Here is a 25,036-nt window from a genome sequence, read left to right as displayed (position 1 = left end):
ATCTGGGTAATAGTTAAGTCAATAACTTTACACAGGGGAAAAAGCAATGACGGATTACAATGGGCTGATAAGAAGCAAATAGGGTCTCTCTTAGGAGTTGTCCCTTGTCTCCTGACTTGCAAAGAACTACTTTCACAAAAAGGACCATAAACAACTAATGGGTGGGGGTCATGGGTGGAGTGAGGCACATCAGCCATCCCAAAAGAGATAATCCCCAAACCACAGGATATGCAAATGAGCCCATGAGCGTTTTTGTCATTTGACATATGGAGGAGTGCCGGGCCGCAGAGAAATTCATTACAGCCAATATGCTTGACAGACTTATCTGGATGATAACCCAAATCCTGGCTCTTGAACATGCACCAAATGCAGGCGACAAACTAATCCAGGCATGGTTTTAATATTCCGTGGTATTAGCCAAATCTATTACACCGAACGTTAGGAGCTGCTGTGTAGGAAAAACACCAGCACCACAGTGGGGGTCGTGTTACCTCTGCCTCATTGTGTGTCAGAGCAGCATACACCTGATGCAGCTCAGTGAAACATTTAAACTCATATTCAGGGACCAGCTTAAGAAACCTATATAGACTGAACTACATTTACTCACTTTACAAATGGTGAGTTTGAAATAGATTTAGCTAGCAAAGCGTCATCAGCCAGATGGATTTCAGTCGATTGAATTACGCAAGCATTCTGCAGGAAGCTCTCTGAGGTTCAGCAGAAAATCAATAATAAATCATTTATGCATATGGAGCTTTATATGGTTTTACACAGAAATTCACTCAGCATGCATTGCCCAGCAGCTGCAAGCTCGAAACTAGGACGTGAACAGAAGAATAAGGCATCTCACCTGATCGGCCCCATAGGCAGCAGCAAACTCCATAAACTCCTCAATGCGAACGAAGCCATCTCCATCTTGGTCTAAAGCATCGAATACAGCTTTCAACGGGGAGACATCTTCCTCCCTCGTATTCACAGCTGAGACCATTGGCAGTGAGTCATCTACCACCATCTTAGACAGGGAAATTGTCTCAACAGTTTGCTCACTAGTCCATCCGGCCTCGGGAGGAGAAGTGTCTAAGTCCTGAACTGAAAAATCAAAAGAGGCAGCTTCATGACAATCTGATCTTTCCAGCTGGTTACTGTCCGTCAACTTTTCCTCTTCCCTCTGTTCAGTTGTGGGATCGGGAACACTTTCATTCTGTAAATCCTCCTGAGGTTTCAAGTCCCAAGTGTCCTCATCGTGGACCTCGTCAGCAGTCAAGCACAGATCCAAAGCCATTGCTTCATCCCCCTGATTTTTGGCTTCAGAACAAATATTGTCTTCCATCAAATCTTTAGACTCATTTTGCCCAGAGCTACTCTCGCTGGTGAAATCACCCTGGATGCAGGCATCTTCCGCCACAGGCACTGTCAGTGATGAAGCTTCAGCTGACAAACCCAAAGCGAGTGAGTCATTCTCACCTTGTTGCTCTGAAGTCTCATTTCTAATTACAGCAGCTCCCACATGTTCCACCTCCGACTCCTCTGTTGATAAATCTAATGGTGCACCTGTGCAGATAAGAGAGGGAGGACTGGCAGGGCACAGGCTCAGACTGCTGTCGAAATCCGGAACCTCTAAATCCAACAAAGGCACAGATCCTTCGAAACACTCCAGTGGCGTGTTGATGTGATTATGCGGGAGGCAGCTCTCAGGTAAACCTTGCAGGGTAGTGCTCCAAGTAACAGGCAGATCGGTCACTTGATCAGAGAAAAAGCCTTTGTCTCCGGTTTCAGGTGACAAAGTCTCTCCGCTCTGTGAGGGAGGGAGACCTGCCTGCGTCTCTTGAAACAGGTCTACCAGCTCCTCACTAGCACCCTGTGGGTTCACCTCACCTGAGGACTCCAGGGGTTGATCTGAGAGGAGATCTACCAATAAAAATGGATCTGCCCTGTCGGTCTCAGGATTCTTTTCGGATATCTTTGATGGAGAGACCGGTGCGCTGATACTTATTAGCTCAGCCTGACTACTGAGAGCATCTGTGCTCTCAAGCTGGGCCTCCTGAGTCAGACTCAGATCCTCATGGGCAGGGTTTTTCCCAACCACATCAGTGAAGTTGGGAGAAAACAGCCACGACAAAGTGCAGTCACTCAGTTCATCAGGTCCTTCAGTTTTTTCTGTGAAGGACAACTCCTCTATATGAGTACCATGCAGAGAAGCTTTGGAAATACTACACTGATTTCCTTCAAACTGCAAATCTCCACAAGAAAAACCAGTGATATTGATGAGGTTGTCCAACTCCACTGGCTCGTCCTGGTATATAATTTCTTCATCGTTTTGCTGGGATGTTTCACACTGGTCGCCTTTTCTGAAATCCAAACCTGTCTGGTCACCCTTATTTTGACAGAGTACACCTTCATTGTCTGAATCCAGATTGTGAAACCCGAGAGGAAATGGCTGGTCTGTCTCCCACTGCGTGTGCCCCAAAGGGCCAGACACAACTGTCGGCTCCATTTATACTGGCTGCTCCACTTTACTCACTTCAGAAAGCTGCTGTATTATCTCACTGCTGTCCAGTTCTTCAGCTTTAATGCCATGTTTTTAAATGGCTACACACATCTCCGGTGGCATCTTAAAATGAATGTGTGGATGTCCCACAAGCATTGACATGTAAAAGCTGCAGGCAGGTGTTGTGACTGTTTAATTTAAGTATAAAGTAGACTAGCAGGGGTAGTTTCAGTAAGGTAGGTTGGTTTAGAAACGATGTCAGTGTTGCCTAAATTAAAAATTCACCCTACTTTCATAGCCGTGTTGATGTTAATGTGTGTTGACCTACTGTGTGCCTCTCTGTCATGGCAGGTCCGCTCCTGGTTGGTGCCAAATGTTTCAGCTTCAGCACATCCAACGTCAACATGCTTCACCTCAGAGTCAGATATTAACTGACAAAAACGGTCGACAGCATCTCAGCTCGAGAGCCAGCTTTAAATAATACAAATTAACGCGTTAAGTCCTCGGTGTTTGTCAACATTAGCTTTCTTAGCCGCTTATCCAATCTTATCCATCGCAAGCTAATTTACGGAAGAGGCGAAAGTGCAGCGAGGAAACAGAGTGACCAGTGTTGTCGACACCTAAATTAACCCCGAGCTGTCATGTTAAATATCTCATTGCGAGGCGGTTTCACTAAACATAACGCCGACAAACCTTCCAGTGAATTTATGCTAGCAACTAACGTTAACTCCTCCTTCGAGCATCCCACTTCTTCCGTGCCATTGGCCGGAGGAGCTGCTAACTGACTAGCTAGCGAAATTAGCCTATTAGCGAGCTAACACCAGACCGTCCAGCTTCTTCGTCTCCCGATAAAATTAAACAAAATGGTAGCGTCGATATCCTACTGTTGAGGAGGTAACCACGAAAAGTGTCGCCTCTGTGATAGTCCGAGATTATGTCTTCATTTTGTTGCCGTTTTCCAGCGCCAATCCACCTGTGTCAGTGACAAGACAGGCCAGACGAGTGACGAGACGAAACCGTTATTTCCTCGTCAAATCCCTCTGATGATCCTCGCCTCACAAATCACATCCGTCACAGCGTCCCGCGTCGAAGCCGAGAACGAAACAAAAGGGGTGAAAAAATATGATTAAAAAGCTCCATCGTTTGGCAGCCAGTCCACCGATGTTGATCACAGACACCGAAAGCTCTCGCATCAGCATCAGCAGTGTCCCATCCTCCGCCTCCTCCTCCTCCTCCTCCAGCCGCATACACACCACTGACGTTTCACGCAAGCGTACAAAACACCCCGCAGTATCACTGGTTTCATAGCAGCAGATATGAAATGGGACCTTATGGTTTGTGTGTTGAGCACATGTATTATATTCAAAAGGTTGCCCTTGCACATGTTAACATACATGTTTCACAAGCACCCCTTCACACAGAGGTTAAAGGTCAGGATCAGATGGAGGAGGGCTACCTCTGTTGCCATTAACTACTCAGCAGCTGATGTAGAACTACATATAAACCAGTATGAAATAGTTGGAGAATTCAAGATGACAGAGATTTATTATTGTGAGAAAATAAATGGTTGCAATTGTAATGTTTTGGCGCCCCCATCTGGTTCATATAGGTATTTATTTTCTGCATGTTTGCATCTGCTGTACCTCATGTTGGTCATCTGATCCTCTGGTTCCCAACCTGAGGGTCCCGGACCCCATAGGGGTCACCAAAGCCTCACGGGGGGGTCGCAAGCCCTTCTTGATTTAAAGGGGTGTATGACAACTTTTAAAGAAGTTAATAACATTAATTAAATTGGCCTTCATCTTAGCATTTCATTCATTTTTGTGAAGAAACAAAATTGTTATTATAACTGTTATTTTTAAAGTTTAGATTATTATTCAAGGCATAAATCTCACAGGATAAGGGCACAGTGAAGACCTGAACACAAGATACATTTGCAGAGCATTTACTTTCAATCAATCAATCAATTTTATTTATAAAGCCCAATATCACAAATCACAATTTGCCTCACAGGGCTTTACAGCATACGACATCCTTCTGTCGTTTGGACCCTCACAGCGGATAAGGAAAAACTCCCCAAAAAAAAACCTTTAACGGGGAAAAAAATGGTAGAAACCTCAGGAAGAGCAACTGAGGAGGGATCCCTCTTCCAGGACGGACAGACGAGCAATAGATGTCGTACGGAACAAATCAGCATAATAAATTAACAGTAATCCGTATGACACAATGAGACAGAAAGAGAGACAGAGAGACAGAGACAGAGAGAGATGCAGGTAATGACAGTAGCTTACAACAACATTAATGAAAGTAATAATATTATAATTAATAATAATATATTAATATCTGATAGTATACATGTGTGACAATAATCATATGTGTATAATAACAGTAGAAGTATGACTAATGATAACAGCAGCAGCAGGAGGCATCTGGCAGGACCACGGCAGCAGCACAACCACACACGTCACACTATCCAGGCACCGCCGCAATACGAGTTAACCTGAGAGACAGTGGAGCACAAAGGCTCCGGAGAAGAAGCCGAGACCATTGTTGTTTTGAACAGTCATCTCTCTACGTCATGACTCATACACACCTAAGCCATGCCCTTACCTGCCAGTAGCTTCTCACAGGACACTAACTGGTCAGAGTCACTAGTGGTGTGGACACAAACGCAGTACTTAAAGCCTGGCAAAATAGAGTTTTGTTAGAGCTTGTGATCCGGTGGTTCTCGCGTGATCTCGTGATATCATGAGAATCCACCTCTCATGCGAGGTAATTGGTAGCTATAGGCAGTTACCAAAGAGTATGACCAAAGACAAAAACAATGTACATTCTTTGCAATTATCCCCAGTGGTGGAAATGGCGGATGGTGGAACAACCAAAGTAACTGTGGAAACTGTAGAGGTTCTAGGCTCTGAGGAAAATGAAGAGCTCTCTGGTTGCCTTTACCACTTTACCACTTTACTTTCTGCTCAACAACCCCATCTTGCATCAGAAAAGTATGTAGTTAAGACAAGCAAATGGCTGAAACAATGGCCCAGCATAAGGGAGGAGTAAAAATGAGGCCTATTACATATGTATGCACACCTCAGCTGCCACTCTGAAGCTTCTGGATTCTGTATATCACTCTGCTTTAACAGCCATTATCGTGATTTGTATGCTAAGGTTTGGTGGCCCTCTCTCTGTGTGAGGCGTGAAAGACAGTGAGTGTCATTTATTTATAAAGCTCTCACTGGTCTTTGACCAATTCAATTCTTTCTTTTAGTGTGGGATACCAAACTGGGTCTAGTGATTGGATTATACTCCAGGTGCCGGGTGTTTTTACTGGACTTTGAAAATCCAGTTTTTCATATTGTGCACCTGCAACGTGGAACAACATGCAGAACACTTAAAGTTTTACTCATTTTTATTCATTGAGCAATTCAAATCTTTACAGTATCATATTTTACAACTAAGTGTTCCTGATATACCTGATTAATGTGTTCTATGTTTTAAGCTTTAATTAATTATTTCTGCTTTTATTCATTTTTTTTACATTTTTAATTGGTGGTTTTATTGCTTTTTACTTTTATGTAAGTTTCTCTTTGTTTTTTCTGTGTCTAAGTGCTTTTATTTTGTATTGTTTAACTGTGCTACATTGTAAATGAGGTCTCTACCTCAATGTATTTCCGAGTTCCTACAAATATCAGGAAAACTCTTCTCTGATGCAATATTCACAAGAAATAACCTGCTCAAAATAATTCCAAATCACTCATTTTACACAAACTTCCTGCAGATTTTGTGTTAACCAGTTGGTTTGTAGTTTTGTTATGCAATAATTAATATAAAACATCCACAAAATACGTCACTTAATTAGGGGCCGTCAGTTTACTCAATGAAAGACGAGGGATCCCTTAAGGAAAAAGTTTGGGAACCACTGATATAATCCAATGACTATTGAGCAAACTGACAACCCCTGCCTAAGTGACATATGTCATGGATATTTCATATTCAAGGTATAGCAACAACAACAGTACAGAACAATCATAAAAATGACTAACTGTACAAATTGAGATTTGGCCTACTGTACACACTTTTAAACCCCAAGAAGTAAAGAAGACCTCACAACCCCCCTGTGAAGCTTTGGCAACCCCAGCTCTGCTTGTCATCCCTGAGAACAAATTACAATCTGCACAAAGTATCCAATATTTAAGAGAGTAAATCTGGAAATAAAACACTGAACTGTCTTGTTTTGATTAACTTGTGACCCCTCAGATGTGGGGCCCTGACCCTTAAGTAGGTAACCACTAATTTAATCTAGTAAATTTGAATTAAACACTGTCTGCTCCTTCCTACAGATACAGATCAAGCTTCAGTGACGTAAAATGCTTCAAGAGGGGAAAATAAATAAATAAATAAAAAAAACAACAACTAATGAACTCTAATTTCACGTTTTATTAATAAATGAGAAGTACAGAAAAATCACATGAAATGGCACATGATACACATGATGATATATGAAATGCATGATGACAACACAGCACTATAATGTGTGAACAATCCCTGAATGGTTATAAAATTTGATCCATTCCTAAGCTTGTAAAAACACATAATACAGTACAGAATGTTAGTGTCCTTTCCTCCAGCCCCTCAGCATTACACTCTTAAGGCACAAACCACAAATACTGAACATGTAGCATATCAGTGCTACAGATGGCTCCTTGATTACACGTTTGATTTCAGCATTCATTTGTCTCTTTTCTTTTCGGATGACCAATACCCTGAAAGAAAATAAGAGAGACAAATGGATTAATGTGGGTTATACTGTATTCCTGTTATTTAAACAATGTCTTAAACTCTAAACCAAAAGATGAATCACTGCACAGCATAATCACATTCTCATTCACACGGTCTCTCTACATGGACCTCGAGCTGCACCTCCCCCTACACACCTGAGTCAGGAGGAGGACAGAAGAGCACCTTGTTCAGAGTTTAGCGGATTTAGAGGAAGCTATACCCAACAGGCTGGAGAAGTCGTTAGAAGAGGTCAGCCACGACCCGCCGTCCGCCACCAGGATGGCTCCAGTCACATAGGAGGAGGCCCGGCTGGCCAGGAAGAGAGCGCAGTGGGCCATCTCTGTCTTGTTGGCTGCTCGCTGCAAAGGAATGGATAGGAACAAACCAGCAGCCTCCCCTCTGGGACCACCTGAAAAAAATAGATATTTACTTCCTCTGTTCAAGTTGGTCCAGAATTCAGCCGCCAGTATCATTACCAGAACCCCCTCCTGCTCTCCATCAACTCCACAGGCTTCCTGTTAAATATCCCATTGATTTCAAGATTCTACTTCTTACCTTTAAGGTCCTTCATAATATGTATAGCTCTAAAATGTCAGTTTTTGGACATCCTCCCATCTGTTTGAGGATTGCATATTAAATTATACAATAAGAGATCCTGTTCATAATAAATAACTGCTTGTTAAGCCAGTTTGTCAATATTGTGTTAATTCTTTACCCAGTCTGCGGTAGCCCTCTGTGCCAGAGACAGGACCTGGAGCCACAGTATTGACTCTGACCCCACTGGGGCCCCACTCCACAGCCAGGTGCTTGGTCATGGCATCTGTGGGGCAGGAGAGGCAACACTGAGTCATTAGATTCTCATTTTGATATCATTACATACCAGCGAAAATCGCTCTTACCATTTGCAGCCTTAGCAGAGCCAGCATGCACCTGCAGGGCCTGTCCCTTGTATCCAATTGTTGCAGAGATGTTGACTATGTTGCCACCATGATTCTGCACACAAAAAAGATGGACTCAAAATCAGTGCTATGGGTAAATGATCAAATCAGCTTCAGAGCACAGGGGCAGCTGTTTGAATCCCATTCAGAGACAAGGATCTTTACTGTCCTCTTGTGGTGGCCAGAGTGAATTGCAGTGGGTGAATCAATGATAATTATTTATCAATGACTAAATCATGTCCCTGCAGATACATTATCATTGTCATTTCAGTGCTTTGGGGTAATAAACAATTCACTTATAGGTCCTTAGCTTGGAAGTGCACTGTACCTGGAACCACTTCTCATAGACCACCTTGCTTGTGTTGAATGTACCCATAGTGTCTATCTCCATCACTGTCTTGAAGGCGTTGAAGGAAAGTGCTGATGCTGGGCAGAGGAAGTTTCCAGCAGCATCTGTCAACAACAGCAACTGTGACATTAACCAAAAGCCATTAAAGCTATAAATGCATTAATTATATGGTACATATACATGTTATGCAGTGATGAAACAGTTTCAGAGGGGACTAGGGGGCAGAGATAGGATATAAAAATAGATGCAGCAATGGAAAAGCTGATGATTAAATACAAACCTTTCACACTTGACCTTTTTTCAAATACACTGAACAAACAACACTTTAGTTTTTACTCCCATCTTCCATGGGTTTAAGTTAAAGATCTAAGACTTTTTATGCAATCATTTCACACAACTAGCGCTACAAGAATACATATTTAAGTCACAGACACCCCAAAGAATCAGTCAGTATCTGGTGTGACACCATTTGTCCCAAGCAGTTGACACATCTCCTTCAAACAGAGTTTATCAGGTCATTGATTGTGGCCTGTGGAATGTGGGCCCACTTCTCTTCAATGGCTGCATGAAGTTACTGGATATTGGCAGGAACTGGGACATGCCAATCCAGAGCATTCCAAACATACTCAAGGGGTGTCATGTCTGGTGAGTATGCAGACCAGTGCAAGAACTAGGATGTTTTCAGCTTCCAGGAATTGTGTACAGATCCTTGCAACATGAGGTCATAGCAGCAGATGAATGGCATGACAATGGGCCTCAGGATCTCATCACAGTATCTCTGAGCATTCAAACTGCCATCAATAAAATGCATCTGTGTTTGTTGTCTGTAGCTTATGCCAGCCCATATCATAACTGCACTGTCCCCACGGGGCACTCTGTTCACAACGTTAGCATTAGCAAACTGCTTGCCCAAAAAACACCATACATGTCGTCTGCCATCTCCCCGTTACAGTGTAAACTTGGATTTATCTGTGAAGAGAACCCTTCCCCAAAATGGCAGATGCCATTGACAGTGAGCCATTGCCCCTCAAGTTGGTTACGACGCCAAAGTACGGTAAGGTCAAGACCCTGGTGAGCACATCGAAAACGCACATGAGCTGTGATGGTTTTCAATGTTTGTGCAGAAATTATTTTGTTGTGCAAATCAATTGTTGCATCAGTTGTTCAAGTGGCTGGTCTAAAACAATCTTGCAGGTGAAGACGCTGGCTGTGGAGGTCCAGGCTGGTGTGGTTACATGTTGTCTGTGGGTATGAGGCTGGTTGAATGTACTGCCAATTCATGGAAACAACCATTCGAGATGGCTTATGGTTGTGAAATGAACATTTAGTTTACAAGCAACATCTCTGGTGGACACTACTGCAGTCAGCATGCCAATGGCACGTTCCCTCAAAACTTGCAACATCTGTGGCACTGTGTTGTGTGATCAAACTGAACATTATAGAGGGGCCTTTGATTGTGACCAGCCCAAGGCACACCTGTGGAATAATGATGCTGTTTAATCAGCATCTTGAAACCTATCAGGTGGACGGATTATCTCAGGAAAGAAGAACTGCTCACCAACACAAAGTTTAACAAATTTGTGGCCAAACTTTGAGAGGAAAATATCTATTTAGTATACTGTAAGTGCTATATCACAGGCAACTGGACTTGCTTGCGTTTCTTGAAGACGTTTCGCCTCTAATCCAAGAAGCCTCCTCAGTTCTAAATAACCGGTACAAAGTAGCAGGCTTTAAACCCTGTGTGGGTGGGAACCCTTGCAGAGTCGTAGGGGGTCACATGTGACAACACCAACAACCACTCCACAAGCGCACGGCACAGCACAGGAGAGCCAGCTCCTCAGGCCAAGACTCAGCTGTCCACTTACATCTACAGGAGAAGGGACACTCGTGCAGCAGCACGTGTACTAACAGGAACTAAGAAACGAGATCATATTTCTCCTGTTTTAGCTTCGCTGCGCTGGCTCCCTGTAAAATCCAGAATTGAATTTAAAATCCTACTGTTAACTTATAAAGCTCTAAATGGTAAAGCTACATCATATCTTAGAGAGCTCATAGTGCCATATTATCCCACCAGAACACTGCGCTCTGAGAACGCAGGGTTACTCGTGGTCCCTAAAGTCTCCAAAAGTAGATCAGGAGCTAGAGCCTTCAGCTATCAGGCTCCTCTCCTGTGGAATCATCTTCCTGTGGTGGTCCGGGAGGCAGACACCGTCTCCACATTTAAGACTAGACTTAAGACTTTCCTCTTTGATAAAGCTTATAGTTAGGGCTGGCTCAGGCTTGCCTTGTACCAGCCCCTAGTTAGGCTGACTTAGGCCTAGTCTGCCAGGGGACCTCCTATAATACACCGGGCACCTTCTCACTCTCACTCTCTCTCACTCTCACTCTCTCTCTCTCTCTCATATTCTATTACTGCATCTTGCTAACTTGGCCATTCTGGATGTCACTAACTCGGCTTCTTCTCCGGAGCCTTTGTGCTCCACTGTCTCTCAGATTAATTCATATCGCAGCGGTGCCTGGACAGCGTGACGTGTGTGGTTGTGCTGCCGCCGTGGTCCTGCCAGATGCCTCCTGCTGCTGCTGCTGCCATCATTAGTCATTAGTCATACTTCTACTGTTATTATACACATATGACTATTGTCACACACGTATACTGCCAGATATTAATACATACTTTCAACATATTGTACCACAGTAGCCAGAACTATAACTATAATATTATTACTTTCAATAATGTTGTTGTAAGCTACTGTCATTACCTGCATATCTCTCTCTTTCTCTCTCTCTCTCACTCTCTCTCTCTCTCATTGTGTCATGCGGATTACTGTTAATTTATTATGCTGATCTGTTCTGTACGACATCTATTGCACGTCTGTCCGTCCTGGAAGAGGGATCCCTCCTCAGTTGCTCTTCCTGAGGTTTCTACTGTTTTTTTTCCCCGTTAAAGGGGTTTTTTTGGGGAGTTTTTCCTTATCCGCTGTGAGGGTCATAAGGACAGAGGGATGTCGTATGTTGTAAAGCCCTGAGAGGCAAATTGTGATTTGTGATATTGGGCTTTATAAATAAAATTGATTGAAACTGATTGATTGACTCCTTTGAGGACAGCAATGTGCACATCTTGGCCAGGGAAGAAAGATGGTTTGAAAGAGTGAGTAAAAGAAGCCATCTACCTCAAGCTGGAACAAACATTGTTTAACAGAGGGGTGGCTAACGAGACCACTTATCACCAACCTACAATTGGGAACCCTCCCCAGACGACTTCACACCCATTCACCCCTGGTCGCACCTGACCCTAACAAGTCACATGGTGGCCAGGTGGGTCAACGACTCACATTGTGACCTTAACGACTCTGAATCTAAGAGCTCATATGTGAGAGGTGAAACGTCTTCAAGACACACAAGCAAGTCCAGTTGCCTACGATATAGCACTTACGATTACCATGACCTGGACGACTGAGATCTACACAAATATTTAGTATATTAAAAAATTCTTCGATCTTTAACATAAAGCTGTGAAAAATGGGAGCAAAAACAAAAGCGTTGCTGTGGTGGCAAAAAAGATCTAGAAATGTCTGACAGTTGAGTTAAAGTTAGAAGCAAAACATGTTTACTAAAATCCTGAATGGTTTCACTCTGGGGTGAAGTCTAAGAGCAGACTGACCTGGCAAACATTGTGTTGGTGAAACAAGTTCTGGGAAATGGCAAAAAAAAAATCACACACACACACACAGAAAGTTAGGTATGATGTTAGTCTGAGGAAGAGTATAGGAATGTTTGGCGAACTGTTTGCAGACTCTTTAAAAATTAATTTGATGGCAGGATGCATGGTGTAATGATGAAGAGTGTGAGCAGCAGAGCTTCCACCACAAACTCAGTAATCATTAGCACAAAAACATATTTTTTAGGCTTGTTTGCAAGAGGTTACATACTGTTAACGAGGATGTCTATACGTCCCAACTCTCTCAGTGTCTCATCCACAGCAGCTGAGATCCTCTCCGGCTGCCTCACATCTATACACAAAGGGAGGCAGCGGCGGCCTGACGCTGCAGACAGCTTTTTAGCTGCCTAGGGAAACACACAATAATTTACTTTAACATTTAGTAATGGTGTAAGATATATGATTTAGGATTGTGGAAACTGTGTGAGAGGAATCACCTCTCTGAGCTTGTCCAAGTTCCTGCTCGCAATCACTGTGTCACAGCCATGCCTGAAAGAAAAGAAAGAAATATACTTAACAATACCAAAGAGAGCATGCTGTACTGTTTGGATTAGAACATTAATTGAATATGTTATGCTTGCATAAGTTAGGCTGATATGGAGACAGAGGAAGTAACATATGGAGGATGGGAATGTAAGTGAGGGGCAGTAGGTAGTAAATACAATGTAAAAAATGAGAAATGAGGTAAATGTCAAAGTCAAAAGCAACAGCTCCATCTTGGGGTGAATCTAACTGCTTGCAAAACAGACACCAAGAGATGACTTTACAAGGTCCCTGCCACTGATTGTGATAAAAAATATTAACTATTTCTGCCACATAAGTAAATTAGTGAACCATTTCAACTTTGTTGCACAAACAAAAGATGAAAGTCTAGCTGTAAGATTACATAATCAAAAGGTTTAAAGTACAGCTGCATACTATCTCACTTACACATTTTACTGCTGCAGAGTAAGAGTATGACATAATGCTGGCAGAGTATTGATTCTACGACGTACTTGTTCTTCTACTATACATGCACTAGTAATATCTGTGAATGTAAGGAGTCAAATTTGACTTAATATAGTCTAATATTTCTGCAAGATCTGGGCATGTTTTGGTTACACAAATGCGTTACCCTCTCACCTCATGAAGATTTCAGCTATCCTGAGTCCAATTCCAGATCCACCACCTGTGATAAAAGCAACCTGATCTCTGAAAAAAAAAGTAAACCACCCTCATAAGTCACTTCATGTAGTTACTGCAGTGACATGCATCATTCAATGTGTGAATGCAGTAAAGCAGTTAGATCACACCGAGCATTAGAAACACATTTAAAGGTTTTCATGCGTACTTTAGTAGATCTGGACTATAGATGTGTGTGTACGAAGTCAGGCAGTCATCCGTGCCAACATCCTCGGGTAGCAGCTCTCCTTTTCTCTGTGGCTCTGCCATACTGATAAATAATGCATGTTAATGGGATGCAATCACACTGGTATTACTATAATGATAAGGCAGTAATTGACTGGTTTGTAAATGCAGGAGTTGCACCAAATAACAGAAACATCTCAAAATACAACAACCCTCTACAGCAGTTGGTAAAACTGGAAAAAATCAACTAAACTTAGCGTTATTTTGTTTGTAAAACTCTACTTCATCCTGTTTTTACTATTGTATTTCAGAACATTTGTGTGCACTTGATGTTTGTAACCAGTGCCACATTACAGAATTTCAAAATAAAATCACAGTTATAGTAGCAGCTGTATCAGATGTGGCATTTTAACAGGTATGTTGTTAAGGCAGTTACCATGATGAGTCATGGTAGAAAGTTGCCTCACAACACTGCACCTCAAGGCTTTAAACCCTGACTGACACTGCTTTAACCAACCGACTTGTTATTTTGTCTATCCCCTAAACATATTTTAAGCTAGTCTTTTAACTATCTACAGCTAGCAGTGCAACAACAGTGTTTAACTGGCAGGGCTGTGAAGTTAATTTTAGTTGACATGTAACGTTAGCTAACTTAACTGCTGTCGTATTAACGTTACCTTCTGAGGAAACAAGCTAGTTTTACAGCGCTGAACGAACCGTTACCTCCTCTTTGGTGAAACACAATCTCGACACGAAGCACGTTACTAACTGACGGGTCACCTTTATTCCTCACCCATTAGGTGTTTCTTTCCAGTGCGAACTATTTGTACTTTGACGCTACTCCTTTCGCGAAGCGTTATGGGTAATGAAGTCGGGACAAGGTGTGTTCAAGAGCCCACATATCTCAGGCTGAGTCTGACATTCCGTGCTAACATGATATTTAGTTGGTTGAAACACTATGTGATTGCTAAAAAATATATCACATACATTTTTACCCCATGTCCGCAACCTTATTATGTAAATTAAATACTATTGACATATTACAGTGTACAAACACTGGGCACTACGCCAGCATACAAATCCTGGCAGCTCTGTAATCTCAATAAATATAAAAAATAAAATAATAAGATAAAGTAATAGCCAATTTCACCAAAGGCCAAAATAGTACAGTTTAAAATCATTAGTAGATATTATCCAGCAGCAGAAATGAAAAAAAAAGTGCCAAACTGGTTTTGAGGCTGACCTCTGTTGTTTTTGTTTTGCAGGGCCTGAACTATTGAATCTATTAAATTGATCTTTTTTATTCATGTCAGTCACATTTCAGTTTTGGCAGTATGTGAATGATTGGCTAAATATTAACATAGAAAATATCACATCACTTGACGCGTACCAAAGTCTAATTTACAAAGATAACCTCTTCAAAGAAATATCTGTTTTATTTGTATAGTACTAAGATTTAATATCTTACTACTATACAAATAAAACAGGGTCAAAATTCAGAAAATACTGGGAGCATTAAACTTTAGAGGTCAGGCTCTATTTGATTCACGCCAGAAAGAGAAACTATCAGACAGCATCACGCTCTGGGGACTGTATAGTGGTAATCTGAAGAGCGGAGGAGAACCCAGTGATTCTGTTGCTCATTTACAATAAGCATCATCCTCTAGGATGGCACCAGCGAGGTTCTCCACTGGTAAACCAACACTGAAATAAACGATCCAGGGTTTTCAGTTTCAGGGCCGATGCTGATCGCTGTGCATTAGTGCCGAGAGTGGCCCTTATTGATCTGTACTTTGGGATTTACTGTTGGAAAAAGCCCTATGCAATTGATCCCTCAAATACTTTTGGGATGGATATTCTTCTGTGCACTGAGAGATCTGAGACGATCAGAAATGTAAGATGAGTGCTTTTGTAATTTGATTTGTTTTGCTGGAGGCAGGAATAAACAAGAACAGGAGCAGAAGTGCACTTATAACAGGGCAGAATTAGAATAAATGGTAATGGATGCTCGTAAGTTTTACACCACAGATAGTTTTAACAGGGTGGATCCAGCGTTTGGTTTTTATTCAAAGCAGTTTTATGTGTTGAGTGTGTTTTTCTACTTTCTTACTATTGGCTTTCATTGTTCTTGTATAATCTAGGATGCAAATCCTTACAGTTTATCAAGAAAATGAATTTACATTGTCTGTCTGATTTGCAGTGCATTGCAGTCTAATGCAAACTGAATCACCATGCAACATTACACAAATTTGATTTTTAAAAAAGGCAGATAATGTTTCTGTGATGGATAAAAATCAGGCAATTCCAAGAGTCTGCAAGCTGACTCCAGATTCAAACAGTCCAAATCAAAGACTCCAAGATGAAGAAATCATTAAAACATCTGAAACACAACTGCACACCTGGATAAATGGTCAGCAGGAAACTCCAACAGTCTGTTTTGATGCTCGCAGCCAGATGGCGCTATCTGTCAGTGTTTTACTACTTGAACCCACAATGATAAAAACACATGCAGGGCTGTCAATGTAGTCCTACACTTACAATAAGTAAGAATGCCTCCCTCATGCTTCAAATTACTAAGACATGCTTGAAATCATTAAGCATGTGAAACACTGTCTGTGCATCTGTGTGATCAGATTTTAGGGGTGAAATGTTCGAGCAAGCATAAAAACAACAAAAGAATGGTAAGATTTTGATTTCCAGGTTAATTAAAGTTCAAATATTCATGTTTTATGGCTGATATTTTTAATTTCAGTGGCTTTTTGGGTCGTCATCCTTACTATTTATTATCTATTATTTTCAGGTGAGATGTTTCTCTGAGCTCCTTCAGTTTCAACTCCACATACTGTATACATCTAAATAGTCTTTTGTCCTTGTAAGCACTGTATTATAGCAGTTCATATAATTTTTCCAATGTTTCTGAATTAATATAAATAATTTAAAGTGAGAATATGTGATGCTAAACCTTGTTCAACAGGAGTGCAAGAAGAGGAGTCAATGAAACATACACTCACTAATTCAGTCACGCAGCAATATCTATTGCTGCTAACGTTAACATTAGTGTTAGCGTAAAGCAGTGTTCTCTTCAGCACTGTTTAAAATTACAATGTGTAATGGTTGGAGGCTGCCAGCTACTTATCGTCATGGATTTTCAGGCAGTTGTTTCGATTTTACTTGGTATCTATCACATATATAAACCAAGAGATGTGTAAAGGAGCTGGATACAGCGTTGAAGGGTGGGCCTATTTTCATTCCTATGACAGTTGCTCAGTGGTACATGAAGCCAGAAACAGTCTGACTTCTGAAAAAAAAAATTCTGCATCCATGTTACCAAAGAGCAAATGTCTAAGTGTTTCCTTTAAACCCACCTCCAAGCCTCTGGTCTCAGGATATACCTAAAAAAATAAATAAATGAATAAAAACAAAAAATTTACTAATTAACAGACATATCTTTTACAATTCACGTATATGAAGTAGTAAGTAGTGACTCAAGTCCAAGTCAGGTGACTCGAGTCCACACCTCTGCTAAAACGTCACTGAATGTCAATGCTGAATCATCCCTGAATGATGACGAAGCTTATCTGATGTCACCGCACCCCGCGCAGAGTTAGGTCGTAAACCCCTGAGTGTATTAAAGTGAGTAAGAGAGTGTTTGTTTCTAAATTCAACTTTAAGTGCTATACTTCCTTTAAAATGCTCCCGTCTTACCTAAAAAAACGAGTCAGAGTCCGCCGTCAAAGGTTGACATGTTTTACAGAAAATATCCTGATGCAGGAACATAAAGGCATGAACAAAAGCCTGCCTTTACACAGACGACCAGACTCACAGCCTCAGACGGTTAATTGTTCCAACAAGCCTGGCACAGCTAAAGCCATAAAGGTCCATTATTCCCTGCTGGCCCAGAGGCCAGAGTGGCCCTACAGCCCCACAGCACTGACAACTGGTCCTGGGCTCTGTCCTTGTCTCTGTGCTGGGAGAGTCTCTGCAGCTTTGCTCTGGACCTCTGTTGGTGGGTTTGTGTTGCCAGACTGTCCTTCCTCCTCCAGACCCACCAGCCTGCTGCTGACCTCCCACAGCCTGCGAGCTGCCTCCTCATCCAGGGCCTGGGGCGCCGGTTCCTTCTCTGTCATCACATCATAGTACCTTCCCGTCACCCCCTCCATCTCCTCAGACACTGCCAGGTAGACGCTGGGCTGGGCCCCCAGCTCTGGGCTCTTAACCAACAGGGAGAAAAAGGGACCTGTAGGGGGGGTTGATGGAGATTTCAGGTTTGGTTTTAAACTCAGCAGGAATGTTTTAACCATCTTTCACATCAGAATACAAGTCCTTTATCAAATGAATCAGCCAGTGTCAAGTACCACTCCAACTACTCAACTACTTAATGGAATCATGTTGTCTGAGTCATGTTAAGAAATTAAACACTTACATGAATGTGCACCAACTGAGTTTACTCATATCCGAATCTGGCAATGTTGCATTGTAGACTTTTATTATCTTCTTCACTGATTATAAATGAGCTCAATAACAAACACTGTTTCCACACAGTGGAGGATTTTTATTACCCATGAGTGCATGTAATTAAAAAAAAATACTCATTGCTGAACAAAAATAAAAAACATACATTTAGTGATCCCCGGAATGAGTAACAAGAAGCTGTATCACATTAGCACTGGTGAATATTGAATATATATGTAAGATAATTTGACAGCTGCAATAGAGACTCCTCAGCTCTGATTAGTTGGTTTTGATGTTTCATGTACTTCTTTCAGAATGAAATGACAATTTCAACTTCCATCCATCCATTTTCGTAAACGCTTATCCTTGAGGGTCGCGGGGGGACTGGAGCCTATCCCAGCTGACATTGGGCGAGAGGCGGGGTACTCCATGGACAGGTCGCCAGACTGTCACAGGGCTGACACATAGAGACAGACAACCATTCACACTCACATTCACACCTACGGACAATTTAGAGTCACCAATTAACCTGCATGTCTTTGGACTGTGGGAGGAAGCTGGAGTACCCATACACACATGCACTAACATGCATGCACGGCCGGACCAGCTTGCCGCAACAAACCACAGAGAAGCTCAGATTACAACACACACGGAGGGAGCCTCACTTTATTCTCTACTCAGAACGCCATTACTCCACTTTATCTTTAGACCACAAATCGTGGTTTGCTGCTGCATTAATGCTCTAAACATCCCATACAGAACCATCCATCCATTTTCATCCGCTTATCTGAAGCCAGGTTGCAGGGGCAGCAGGCCAAGCAAGGCAACCCAGACGTTCCTCTCCCTAGCTCCTCCTGGGGGACCCCAAGGTGTTCCCAGGCCAGATGAGATATATAATCCCTCCAGTGTCTTCTGGGTCTGCCCTGGGGCCTCCTACCAGTGGGACATGCCTGGGGCACCTCTAACAGGAGGCGCCCTGGAGGCATCCTGATCAACCACCTCAACTGAGCCCTTTAGACGCGAAGGTGCAGCGGCTCTACTCCGAGCACCCTCCAGATGTCCGAGCTCCTTACCCTATCTCTAAGGCTGAGCCCAGCCACCCTATGGAGGAAACTCATTCAGGCTGCTTGTATCTGCAACCTCATTCTTTCGGTCACTACCAAGTACTCATGACCGTAGCTGAGGGTTAGGACGTAGATGGACCAGTAAATAGAAAGCTTCATCTTCCAGCTCAGCTCCCTCTTCACCATGCCAGTCCGGCGCAACACCTGCATCACTGCAGAGGCTGCACCAAACCGCCAATCCATCTCATGCTCATTCTAACCTAATTCATGAACAAGACCCCGAGATACTTCAACTCCTTCGCTTGAGAAGGGCACACAGAACCTTTAAGATTATTATGAATGAAACTACACTAACAACAGGATATAAAGCAGTAGCTTCATCTCAACCAACTGTAACAGTAAAATGCTTCTTACTCATTGTGCATCATTATTAATAATCCAACAATAAAATATACACTAATATGACAGTCACAGGAGCTATTTTTCCTCATTAAGTACTTTTATTTTTGATACTTATGTGACTTAAAGCACCATTTTCAAAGTGTCTGATTTAGCATTCCACAATGTGGATCTGACCACTGCTTTACTTTAATACTTTAGTTGTCATTCTCTTCACTTCTGTTTTCAGAGTTAGAAAGTTTAAGTGCTCTGGATAAGAAACTTTTCATTCTAAAAATGCTCTCACTTCATGTTTATTTATACAGACCTACAAGTTAACAAGAATAGAACATGCACTAAGCTAATTGTTGCACAGCATTAGGTAAGCATTTATTGATTTCTCTAAATTCAGAATCCAATAAGGAAGCAGGATACTCACTGAGCACAGAGCTCGAGAACTGCGATTGGTGCAGACCCGTGTGCCTCCCGAGCTCCGTGGCAACAACGCCTGGGTGCACAGCATTCACCGTGACTCCTGTGCCTGTTACACACACAGCTTTGTTTAAAAATACATATCCAATGGCCAATTACAAACAAGAACATAGGCCGTACTCCCTCCCACACATGCCCACATATGCAACAGCCAGTAGACTTGCCTTGTAATCGCTTGGCGAGCTCTCTGGTGAACAGAACATTGGCAAGCTTGCTCTGACAATACGCCTGCTTGGTATCAAACTTCTTCTTCTCCCAGTTCAGGTCCTCGAAGTCAATCTTTCCAACGATGTGGGCGAGTGAGGCCAGGTTGATCACTCTGCTGGGGGCGGACTCTTTCAACTTATCAAGCAGAAGATTTGTCAACAAGAAGTGGCCTGGAGGAAGACAGAAACTCTCAGAATCAGGTAGTGATGGAGCGAAGGAGACTTTATCGGAATGTAAAGATAATTTAGATCGATTTTCTTAGAGCGAGTTTCATTTAGATGTTAGATATTCATTCAAGTACCTAAGTGGTTAACTCCAAACTGCATGTCGAAGCCATCCTCTGTCTTCCCTGCGGGACATCTCATGACTCCTGCATTATTTATCAGTACGTCCACTTGCCTCTCTTCTATAAGACAATAAAGATCATGTTTCAGAACTCTTACTATATGTGCTTTATTTCTATAACTTGCCACATAACTGGAGAAGTGACCGTGACATGTCTCGTTTCCTCACCTTGTCTGATTCTCTCTGCAAACTCTCGGATGGATTTCACAGAAGCCAGGTCGAGGTGACACGCGTAAACGTTAGGATTCAGTGTCTTCCCTCGAATCTCTTTCGCAGCTGCCTCGCACTTCTCCATGTCACGACACCCCATAATGATCCGACCCCCTGGCGATGGCGAAATGGGAAAAGGAGCGTGTCACTGAGAGCAAAAAACGACTAAAGATTTCATGAAATCTGTCTTTTTGGACCAAATCACGGTCAGATTTTCTCCACACCTCTCTTGGCCAGTTCTCTAGCAGTCTCCTTCCCGATGCCTGTGTTGGCTCCTGTTATAACCACAGTCTTCCCATTAATGGTAGCCTTACTGGGACACCGGCCTCCAGTCACATGGTTCCTATGAGAAGAATTAAAGTTCAGTGCTGTCTTGTTAAGGCACTTGAGACTGTGACAACCAGGTTTAATGGATTTCTCTTAATCTAATGCAAAATATTGCTTGCTTGGCTCTAACTGAACATGGACTTATTCTGTCTTGTCCACTTTGCACCACAAAAAAATATAGTTTCATACATGTGTACATTACATAACAGCCCTAAAAGCTCACCAAATATGCAGCTCAATGCATTTATTCAGGAAGACGCTTAGCTGCACGTTAGAAAGCTCCTGCTACAGGTCTACACCACTTTTAATCCTTGAAAAAATACTTAAACCCCCAAATGATCATTTGTATATCAATAACTCATCCCGTGTTGTGTTAAATCTGTAAAAAATCTTTGTTTTTCTCACATGCCTCTGCTGAATGAAAATCAAAGTCTCATTTATCCAGCCGTATGCTCAGTACTTGCCAAACAGACAGCCCTTTCCAACGGAGAACTGAACTAAAAAAGAAACTCCTCTACATCTTTAAAGCCAGACTCCATTGACAAAAGCAGTAATTTTACCTCACTGAACACAGGAGCTGCTGGTCTACTGCAGCCTCGATTAGTTACTCAATTTGTGTTACTGTGTGACTTTGGTGTTTTAAAGGGTTAGCTCGGATTAAGCAAAGCCACACAATAACACCAACAAACTCCAGATTGAGGCAGTGGTGGACCAGCAGCACCTGTGTTCAGTGTGGTTAAATTATTGCTTTTGTCAGTGGGGTCTGGCTTTGAGGAGAACACGGGAAAGTTTCACTTTTAGTTCAGAAAGAGCTCCGTCTTTGGGGCGTCGGTGGCTTAGTGGTAGAGCAGGCGCCCCATGTACAAGGCTGTTGCCGCAGCGGCCCAGGTTCGACTCCAGCCTGTGGCCCTTTGCTGCATGTCAATCCCCCCCTCTCTCCCCCCTTCACGCTTGTCTGTCCTATACATTAAAGGCCGAAATGCCCCAAAAAATATCTTTAAAAAAAAACAAAGAAAGAAAGAGCTCCCTGTGTGGGAAGTACTGAGCCACACGACTGGATAAATGTGACTTGGATTATGCAGCATGAGTTGTATGAGAGTTTATAGACTGTTTTGATGTAGTTTTACTGTTGTTAAACGTGAACCCCTTTAACTGCATGTGAGAAAAACAAAATTGTCCTCACGCATTCAACATAACATAGGGTAAGCAGCTGATATAAAAATGGTCATCTGGGTTGGGGTAAGGTAATGAACATTATTCTACTCAAATGGTCACAGTGGGCAGCTGCAACACAGCCACAGAACTCTGGGGGCCCTCAAAAGCTGCTGTTTTAAATAAGCATGAACTGGTTTGTGCCAATTAATTTGTTTGGGAATATGCGGCACTAAATCACAATATAAACTGATATAATTGGCTCAGTTATTTGGAGCCAGGTTTGTAATTACATGATGTCACCGAGCAGTCTCAGCTACATAAATGAAAACACCTGTGTGGGTTGACTGTAGTTTCGTAGGGCCTTTAAAGTGGGTCCTGCTTTTGATTCAGCCTTAAACTTTTGGACTTGATGTTTGGCAAAGTGCATTTTGTCCTGGACTTAACTAAAGTTCACACCAGCCTAATAAATTGTAAATGAGTGAACAGAGTGTCATTAATATTCTTATAATCTATTTAATCCAATACAGTCAGTCTTTTAGAAATACTTTCTTTGTGACTGAGCCAAGGAGACTGTACTTTGTGGGGTTGTTATACTGGACTGTACTATGGCAGTTCAGTGCTGTCCCCTTACTATGGGAGTAACAAGGTTTTAAACTACCACTCTATGACAGTCTCAGCAACAGTTTAAATGTGTATTCTATGTATCAGATACAGGCGTCCAACACGTCTGAGCTTAATATAATTTTCTTATCAGCAGCAAATGTGACACACACAGTATAAAACATACTGTTACACCATGATACAGTGGCCTTATGTCATACTATATCATCATTTTTACTCACTTCAGTAAAACTGCAGCTCCAAACACTGTCCCAAAAACAGAAACCGGTAAAATATATCTGCTCATGACTCTAAAATAACGCTGACGGTTAAATATAGCATCAAAAATGATTTTAACACCGTTTTCACAGCTGATATGACAACACTACAGCCGAGTAGCACAAGGTTACACGCGCCTGTTTTTAGCGTCATCAACAGAAACTAACCAACCGCGAGGAACCACAAAGCCCAACGGCATTGTGGGAAATGAAGTCTCAATTAAATACACGTCCAACACGTCCAAAACATAGACTGTATAAAGATTTTTTTGGAGTATTGGTGCATAAAATTAACATATTAATAATACCATATAAGGAGAAAATTAAATTAACAATAGAAGCAAGTGTTGCAAATCAAGAGACATAAACATAGAACAAAATAACAAGAAATTATGATGAGAAATTCTATTTTTAGATATGAAATGCGGCTCAAAGTGCTTCACAAAGAGAGGGGGGAAAATGTATAAAAGCATATAAAGGTGGACGAAGCAATAAAATAAAGAACGTTGTTATGAGAATCAGAAGGCACAATAAATTAGATAAAACACCAAAATATTCAAATACCTAAAACCAGAGACATATAATAACAATGTACAACCTATGCATTAATATCAGAAGAAAATTACAATTAAAAGATCTTAAAATAAATAGCATTCAATAAAAATATGGAATTATTGTTAATAAATAATAATAAATATTATAAATATAATATTATATTAGACTGGCTCTAGAGCTTGTTTGTGGGTGCAGTTTATTGAATTCTGTCCATTTTATGAATTTCTTTCTGAAAGTCTTTTATATATATATATATATATATATATTATATTTTCCATTTATTATATTGTAGTTTTGTACATAGATGATTGTTTTTTTCATGTGGTATGCTATGGACCTCTCTCTGTGTCCTTAATAGAGTCATTATTATTATTAATATGTTATAAATATAAATAATACCATTTCAAATATATATATAATATATAATTATAAAATAATTGCTCAGTTTTTCACAGTGGTAGTTATGTGAAGAAATATGGAACATATTCTCCAAGGAATGTGCTAAAATTCACACTATGAAAAAAACCCACTGTTGCATGCGGTATGAGAACAACTTAAACACTTAGGCTGATACTGTGAGAATATGATTTTATTTATATAGAGAGAGCACCGATCTATCTACAGTTATTTCTGGTGGTTGCTTTTTTTTAATATAACATATATGGTGTTTTTTAATCATCTAAAAAACTGAGATACATCACAAATGGGGGGAAAAAAAGCCCGGCAACGTTAAACCAACCCGATTTTTCAGTTGCAGTTGTTGAATTTGGTTTTTGTTAGATGTCCCTGTGATCACATATTGGAAATAAAATACCATGAGAAAAAATAAAATTGGGTGGGTGGGGTGGGGGTGTTATGGGAGAATTTGGAGTTAGCAGAGAAGAAGAGGACTACATGATTCAGTGGGAGAGGGTGATGTGGCTGTCACTGCTTATTCTGTGTTTGAATTGTGAGAAAAAACGATGCGAAATGACTTTGCTGTTATGAATGCAATTGCAAAGTCATTCTATCTTTGGGGAGCCAAGTGAGACTGAGAGAGTGAAAGCGGCAGAGTGAGGAGAGAGCTGAAGTAAGAGCCAGAGAGGAGCTGCCGGAGGGTCACCAATGCCTGGTGTGAGGTGTAATGGTTGGTTAAAGCTCTGTATGCTAGCAGCATGCTTTTGAATTCAATATTCAACTTTTTTCTCTGCCTAAATGTTACTCTGCATGTTCTCTAAAATGAAAAAATCCCCTTTCTGTTCATAGTTTAGGTACCTGCTATTTAGAAGTAGATTTGGATTGTTTCTCTGCACAAAGCAGTGTTTGGAATATTGACAGGGGAAAATTTTTGAAAGTAAATACGCCCACTGCTAGTCTA

At 41.6% G+C, this 25,036-nt stretch overlaps 3 protein-coding genes across 6 annotated transcripts in view; all 3 read right to left on the bottom strand.

Moving 5' to 3' along the window:
• rab11fip3 (RAB11 family interacting protein 3 (class II)) overlaps window positions 1–3,720 on the bottom strand; it is a 33,655-nt gene extending 29,935 nt beyond the window's left edge. For both annotated transcript variants that reach the window (XM_033611693.2, XM_033611691.2), the window contains exon 1: window positions 851–3,720. In XM_033611693.2, the coding sequence (XP_033467584.2) occupies window positions 851–2,494 (1,644 nt within the window). In that variant the 5' untranslated portion in view covers window positions 2,495–3,720. The remainder of the gene's footprint in view (window positions 1–850) is intronic.
• A 3,182-nt stretch (window positions 3,721–6,902) lies between these two features.
• On the bottom strand, window positions 6,903–14,493 carry decr2 (2,4-dienoyl CoA reductase 2, peroxisomal). Of its 3 annotated transcripts, none has more exons than XM_033610684.2 (10): window positions 14,340–14,493; window positions 13,600–13,701; window positions 13,392–13,460; window positions 12,707–12,758; window positions 12,481–12,616; window positions 8,531–8,655; window positions 8,164–8,257; window positions 7,980–8,084; window positions 7,485–7,673; window positions 6,903–7,248 (listed from the first exon to the last, which is right to left on the bottom strand). In XM_033610684.2, the coding sequence occupies exons 2-10, from the start codon at window positions 13,698–13,700 to the stop codon at window positions 7,214–7,216; spliced, it is 906 nt and encodes a 301-aa protein (XP_033466575.2). In that variant the 5' UTR covers window position 13,701; window positions 14,340–14,493; the 3' UTR covers window positions 6,903–7,213. The 3 variants fall into 3 exon arrangements, with proteins under 3 accessions (XP_033466575.2, XP_033466574.2, XP_033466576.2); XM_033610683.2 differs by having other exon boundaries at window positions 14,294–14,474; XM_033610685.2 differs by having other exon boundaries at window positions 7,420–7,673; window positions 14,294–14,473.
• A 1,152-nt stretch (window positions 14,494–15,645) lies between these two features.
• Window positions 15,646–23,267, bottom strand: LOC117246682 (retinol dehydrogenase 13-like). Its single transcript, XM_033610599.2, has 7 exons — window positions 23,089–23,267; window positions 20,989–21,107; window positions 20,723–20,878; window positions 20,511–20,615; window positions 20,167–20,379; window positions 19,950–20,051; window positions 15,646–17,853 (listed from the first exon to the last, which is right to left on the bottom strand). Exons 1-7 carry the CDS (start codon window positions 23,151–23,153, stop codon window positions 17,531–17,533), a joined length of 1,083 nt encoding a protein of 360 aa, XP_033466490.1. The 5' UTR covers window positions 23,154–23,267; the 3' UTR covers window positions 15,646–17,530.
• Window positions 23,268–25,036: the final 1,769 nt, after the last annotated feature.

The sequence above is a fragment of the Epinephelus lanceolatus genome, chromosome 21 (genome assembly GCF_041903045.1).
Source record: "Epinephelus lanceolatus isolate andai-2023 chromosome 21, ASM4190304v1, whole genome shotgun sequence".
NCBI lineage: Eukaryota > Metazoa > Chordata > Actinopteri > Perciformes > Serranidae > Epinephelus > Epinephelus lanceolatus.
The sequence above is the reverse complement of the archived record's forward strand: the minus strand, read 5'-3'. Positions and strand labels throughout refer to the sequence as shown.

Bases quoted from the DNA above. Each gene is read 5' to 3' on its own strand.
- LOC117246682 (XM_033610599.2), bottom strand. From the start codon at position 23,153: ATGAGCAGATATATTTTACCGGTTTCTGTTTTTGGGACAGTGTTTGGA. The intron at 20,380-20,510 runs GTACTTGAATGA...GTCTTCCTCCAG, and splicing joins GTTTGGAGTTAACCACTTAG to GCCACTTCTTGTTGACAAAT. The intron at 17,854-19,949 runs GTGAGTATCCTG...CCCCCCCTACAG, and splicing joins GTTCTCGAGCTCTGTGCTCA to GTCCCTTTTTCTCCCTGTTG.
- decr2 (XM_033610684.2), bottom strand. From the start codon at position 13,700: ATGGCAGAGCCACAGAGAAAAGGAGAGCTGCTACCCGAGGATGTTGGC. The intron at 8,085-8,163 runs GTAAGAGCGATT...CCTGCCCCACAG, and splicing joins CTCTGCTAAGGCTGCAAATG to ATGCCATGACCAAGCACCTG. The intron at 7,674-7,979 runs GTAAAGAATTAA...TATTTTTTTCAG, and splicing joins AGAGGGCTACCGCAGACTGG to GTGGTCCCAGAGGGGAGGCT.